Source organism: Nanorana parkeri, unplaced genomic scaffold (genome assembly GCF_000935625.1).
Source record: "Nanorana parkeri isolate BGI_ZX_2015 unplaced genomic scaffold, ASM93562v1 scaffold5, whole genome shotgun sequence".
Lineage (NCBI taxonomy): Eukaryota > Metazoa > Chordata > Amphibia > Anura > Dicroglossidae > Nanorana > Nanorana parkeri.
The window spans coordinates 1,529,943-1,536,281 of record NW_017306273.1 but is presented as its reverse complement, the minus strand read 5'-3'; the positions used below and the strand labels follow the sequence as shown (position 1 = coordinate 1,536,281).

The 6,339-nt window shown below is 42.7% G+C and overlaps 1 protein-coding gene across 1 annotated transcript in view; it reads left to right on the top strand.

Annotated features, from left to right (window-relative positions):
* LOC108783999 (transcription factor HES-5-like) overlaps nt 1-5,016 on the top strand; it is a 22,102-nt gene extending 17,086 nt beyond the window's left edge. Inside the window, exons 2-3 of the mRNA XM_018552724.1 lie at nt 4,489-4,663; nt 4,781-5,016. Coding sequence (XP_018408226.1) covers nt 4,489-4,663; nt 4,781-5,016 — 411 coding nt within the window. The remainder of the gene's footprint in view (nt 1-4,488; nt 4,664-4,780) is intronic.
* Nucleotides 5,017-6,339: the final 1,323 nt, after the last annotated feature.

Below are 6,339 nucleotides of genomic sequence, written 5' to 3'. Positions count from 1 at the left end.
GGGGACTGGCAGTCTTGGACTCGGTGCTGGTGCTGGATGCTTGTCTCCGGGAGGTGGGGATATGGGGTGGTGGGTGCTGGCGATGAATGCTCATTTCTGGGGGGAGGGGGTTTGGGTCTGGCTCTGTTGGGGGTCCTGCCCAGCTCACTGATATCACTGGTTACCAGGAGTTGAGTGGGGCAGCAGCCAGAGCATCCCACTCAGCTCCTGGAAACCAGTGACATCAGTGAGCTGGCCGTCATGGCACCTCCATTTTCCCGTATAAGATCGAGCCTGAGGCCACTGTCTCAGGTTGCCTCCTTATAGGGACATCCCTGCATACAACCCTGATAATTTTCACAGGATGGCCAATCATTGGGAGGTCTATGGCTATGATGTCCTTTGGAATAAGGGGGTTCCTTCTGATCCAAGTTCTGGATAAAGATAAGCGGAGTACCTTGAAGCTGGAGATGGATTGGCTTCTATAAAGGACTCACTAGTAATATTCCTTCCTGAGCAAAGCCTGAAGTAAAACAGTGCTACAGCAAAAGGCAACATAGGGAAGCATATATGTCGCCAGCACGTTGTGGATCTATATAATATAAATGTATTACCCCTTAGCCACTGCTGGGAGCCAGCCCTTTAAGTGAGGTCGGTAAGAGGGGCTCCTGTTCATTTGTTCACTGTGCTTGGCTACAAAGTGATGACATTATTAATACTGGTCCTACTGGCTCCCAATCGTTGTAGGTATATCGTGACAACTCAGTCATAGTTTTGAGGGTGCCAATTGACCATGCCCCAGAACAACACAGCAGCAGCTGGGTGTTAAAGCCAACCTGCTGTGCTCCTGCATATACAGTATGTCTTATACTGTCATCAAGAGGTTACAGCAAACACATCACAACTGGTGCAAGGGCTATGTTTTGGGGATACATAGGACCCCTTTGTGCTGTGTGGCCCCAAAACTTTGTACTTGTACTAATTGCAAAGTGATCACTTTAACGTCTTGAAGACAGGGTAAGACATATATGTCTTAAAGTGATGACATCACAATTAGTGCAAGGGCATGCAGCACCATGGGGTCCTACATGGCGCCGTAACATTGCAATAGTGTGACCATTTGAATCCTTTTTTGGATTATTACATGGATGCATGGTGTGCTGGTGACATATATTCTCTGCACAGGTACACTTAGGGTCCATTCAAACCAGCAAGCTGCGCTGATCGCTCTGCTGCTCCTGTGTGTGTGGCCAATAACCGATCCTGACACATCGCACTCTTTCTTTTTTTTTTGTTAGAACTTTACTTGAAATGTAACAAGTGACATTTCATTAAGTTCTACCAGCCACAGTGAGGTGCAATGTGGTTGTACCGCGTCACACCACGCTGCACTGAAAAAAACCTACACTGTCTGTACGGCAACATGGCGGTGTGAACTGAGCCAATGTAAAACAAGGCAAATTGCCTCATCTATGCATTGGGGCTGCGCAGGAAAAGGTACCCAGCGCAGCCCCAACTGTCTGGCATGAACGGGCCCTAAAACTGCTGACCCACTCATGAACTTTTAATTGGGTAGCAAGCCATTCCCGGTCTTTTCTCCTCTTGTGGTTTTTGTCTCTATTGCATTGTACACCGCTTAGCTGACTCCTTAAAAAAAATCAGCTTTTGTCAAATAGGGATGGTCCTGAGGGGGACACACATTGTTCACATTTTGGGTGAGTCGGCAGGACTTGGCCAAAATGCAAGCAGTGTATAGCCAGTTTTAGCGTTGTCCATTTGCAACAGGAAGTGGGGTTACCACCAGATAAGAAACTTTGCCCAAAAACAATTTGGTTAGGAATACTGTATACAGTGAGACATAATGCCAAACATACAGAACAATGGTTTTAGGGTTTATATATACTTTTGGAGAATTGTGACTTGCCCATTGTTCCCTCTTTTATGGAGAAAAAGAAAACAAGTTTTTACCCTGCATGGCCGTACCTGTTGTGTTCTTCTTGGTGTGGCATCTGCCTACTTATGATCAGCTTCCTGTAGCCAATACAAACATGACACCCAACAAATGTGCCGGATAAGATTTTATTAAATTCATGAAACAATGTTAACATTTTGCTCTAACAATATACTGTATGTTTAGAGAAAGTAATGGGCGCTCAGCTTCTCCCCCCGCCATGCCGGATCTTTTATACTAGAGGGTCAGTCTGGTTTCTGTTTGGGTTTCTCTGTCTTTTCAGGTGGAAATGGAGTATTGGCATATTAAGACTGAGCTGGGTCAGAATGTGTTAGCTTGTGATTGTGTTACCATCTTTATTGGAGTGTGCCTATAGCTCTGCGCTCCTTTGATGTGGGGGAGATGTGACACCTAATTGTGACAAAGACACCTCCTCAGCTCCTGTCTTCTGCATCCTTCCATGTATAGGGGGTAGAACTCCTACCTTAAGGAGCTGGAACAGTTCAGTTTTGCTTGTAGATGTTATAGAGAAGACATTTGACGTATATGTAAACCTAATCATTAAAATCTCATATACACCTGAACATGGTAATGTAATTTTCAAAAACATATTCAATATTTTTACATTTGTCTTTTATTAAAATATTAGCAGGTGATCCTGTCATGAAGGTCCTTGTTTAGACTATTCCTGTTATAGGGGGACAATGCTCTTTCCCTGTCAGCAATTTGTGTTCCTGTGTTGTCACCCTGTCACACAGGCTTCCAATGGAGACTTCAATTGGCCACCTCAACACCCATTACTCAGTCATAGTCCACTGTAGTCACCGTCAGGAAGCCCACCATGAGACATGCCATGCAGCCAATGCTGAATACATGTACATTTTAGATTTAGGCTAGGTTCACACCTAGGTGACTCCTCACCACGCGGCAATCGTGCACGATTCCGAGGAGTCGCCAAGGTGTGAACCGATCGCGCTGTGGGTACCATTATTTTCTAATGGCACCCCAGTCGCGCCTTCAAGCCGCGAGTCGTGTGTCGCCAAAAAAGGTACTTGTACTTGTGCGGCTGTCATCTCATTGAAATCAATGGGGCCGCGTGGCAATCACTGTGTGCACTAGCACATGCTCGCGCAGCCTGGGTGTTGTGCAGGTGTGAACCTTGCCTTAAATTGAATCTAAAGACAATACTCTGTTTTTGATGACGAGGGAACTTCTGTCAGGTATTTATTGATGTCAATGGCCCTGGTGGAGATTCGTCCTTTCTGTTTGTCCAGGAGACCACTGTCACCGGGACTAAAAGTGATGGGAAAATCTGAAATTTGGAGTTGTCATCAGAACAGGAATAGAGGGCACATCTTCCAGTAATGAGACCTGTTCTGGTGACAACTGTCCAAGAGGGCATTTCCCTCAATTTGGAGATTTTTTTCTCTCCCTTCCTGTCATGTCTACCGGACAGAAAATGAATGGAAATCTCCCAAATGGGACACATGTAGAAAAAAAACAAAAAAAAACATACAAGGCTTTTTATTACGTACTCTATACAAAAAGTTTTGTTATAAACTGCACAAAATATTGCTTGCAAAAACATCAACGTTTTAATGGAAACAAAATATTGATCTTATATTCATATTTGTTGGTTTTTTTTGTAAGAATTTATATGCAACTTTATAAGCCGTCGATGTGTCCAGTCGTTATTTTCCAGTGACACCTGAAGTCAGCAATGATTTTATTGTCCACATGTAGCTGCAGGCTGTTGTGGAAGCTTTTCCTCTCTGCAGGTATCAGATAATAGAATAAGTAGCCCTTTCCCACACTGCAAGCTTCTTTCAGCAGAAAGTCTCATTATCCCTCCCCCCCTGCCCCTTTTAGAGGCTCCAGATGCCACCTTGCAGTGTGACACACGTCTATTGTCCCTGTTGCTCTGTGATTGGCTGCTGAGTGTGGGAACCTCTGCACAGTCCGATCCTCACACATTATTATGCAGAGTGAGGGGTATATAGAGAGGAGGGTCAGCTCTGTGACAGCACATTACTGAAACCCCTTCTACAGAGAGAACACTGAGCCCAGGAACTGCTTTACACCCTCTGACCGGACAACATGGCTCCTTTCAGCAGCCCTCTACTTAACTGCACTGACCGTCAGATGACTCAGAAACCCAGAAAAGTAAGTTTATCTCTAGATGCCTGTTAGCTTCTTGATATATTCATTCTGTTTTCTCCTAGATCTATCATCTTGTTAGATCTTCCTTTCCCATCCTCCTACTTCTCCCCATTCTGGCACCTAGAAGATCCCTCATCCTGTCACCCCTCTAGGTCTTCCCATCCAATGCCCTCCTAGATCTCCCCATCCAGGCACCTCCAAGATCCCTCATCCTGTCACCCCTGTAGGTCTTCCCATCCAATGTCCTCCTAGATCTCTCCATGCAGGCACCTCCAAGGTGTCTCATTCTGTCACCCCAATCCACCTTGATTCCCTCCAACTTCATTCTTGTTCCTCCTAAAAGTCTTTTTTCTCCAAATATATGAAGTCACTAACCATTCCATGTCTTTGTTTTGCAGCTGAGGAAGCCCGTTATTGAGAAGATGAGGAGAGATCGCATTAACAGCAGTATCGAGCAGCTGCGTCTCCTACTGGAGAAAGAGTTCCAGAAACATCAACTGCCCTCCAAACCTGAGAAGGCCGACATACTGGAGATGACGGTCACCCTTTTGCAGCAGCACATGGCTGAGAAAAGTAAGTACCCCCCTCCTTTATCCTTCATCTTATAATTCTTGCTCAGAGGTGTCAGGAGAGGATTGTAGAAGGTGACAGTAGACTTTATATAACTAACATGCGTCTTGTTTATTCCAGCTGTGACAGCAACCTCCAGCCAAGCCTACAGAGATGGCTACTCCACCTGTGTCCAGGACTCTGTGACCTTCCTGTCCATGCACAAGCAAACAGACGCCCAGCTGCAGCTGCTGCAGAACCTCCACGGGGCTCAGATGGTGCCCGGCGCTCTACGTCCTTCTGTATTCCCCGTCTCACATTCCCCCAGCAAGCACAGTGCTCCAGACAGCAGCAAAGCTCTGTGGAGACCCTGGTAGAGACTGTTGAGTTGGTTATTCAAGGAGCTTACCTGACATCCACACATGGGGATCTGATCCCTGTCACTGTATCCATCAAATGGATAGAGAGTACGCTTCTTATGAAGTGACTGTAATTACCATGTGACTTGACATTACTTGTTTTATAATAGGAGCAAATGCTAGCTCTGTTACATTCCTATATGGAATTTTTGTATATCTATCTATATATATGCTTTATTATTGTATATCGATAGAGAGTATGATAATTATTAATAGAGTTTAATCACTGTGTGATCTAATATTATGAGTTAAGCATATACAGTACAGCTCATTTGAATTCCAATATGCAATATGGAATCTATCTATCTATCTGTCTATCTATCTATCTATCTATCTTTACTCCTTATATGGATAGAAAGTAAGGTCATTATTAACTTGACCCTATATCACAATTAGTTGTTCCTTTTTGAAATTCAATTTATATTTTATACAAATGAATATTTTTCTTAAATAGATTGGAATCTATTTGGATGCATTCTGTGAATGTTCTCCTGTGTTACAATGACTGCATTGTAAACTGTATGCATGCAAATGAATGCATGATATTAGAAGAGCGATGCATATAAAAAATAATATTGACAATGCAGGGAATCCTTTGGGAGTCCTTTGTTGTCATATTCTTTTGCTCTTCTCAGTGTTAATGTAAGCTGCAGAAATGTCAGTGCCCATTTAAACCTGTATTGTTTATGGGAGTATCATATATTATGATGTTATTAAGTTTAATAGTTACTATTACTCTATACATTAATGTATAGAAGTTGATTTCATGACACTATTGTAATTTTCCTTGAGAAATAAGTATATAATGACATTCAGCATTTGGATGTATTGTGTATAATGCATCTCATTGATGATGCAGTATATTACGGTATACCTCACTACGTTCTGCAATGTTTGCAGGATTTATTCGTTCGAATGGATTATATTTTTGGTATGCAAAATTTGCAAAATATCCTACAATTAGGAAATACAGAATGCAGTATGCAATATTTGCATCATTAGTGTATGTAATAGGTATGCAGTTTTTGCAAAAGTTGTTGTGATGTTAATTATAACATATGGTGCTATATAATATTTGCAGTTGTGTGCAAGTATCTGTTCATGCACTTCGTACAGAGATGTGCAGAGTATTTTGAATCAATACATTATAGTGATATAAAAAAAGAAAAATGTGTTGAATAAAAAACTTTGAACAATAAAAAAACATTATTGAACTGAAGCTAGTGTTCACTTTCTTTTATTATTTTTAAATAAACTTGTCAGGGAAAGGCAGGGGGGGGG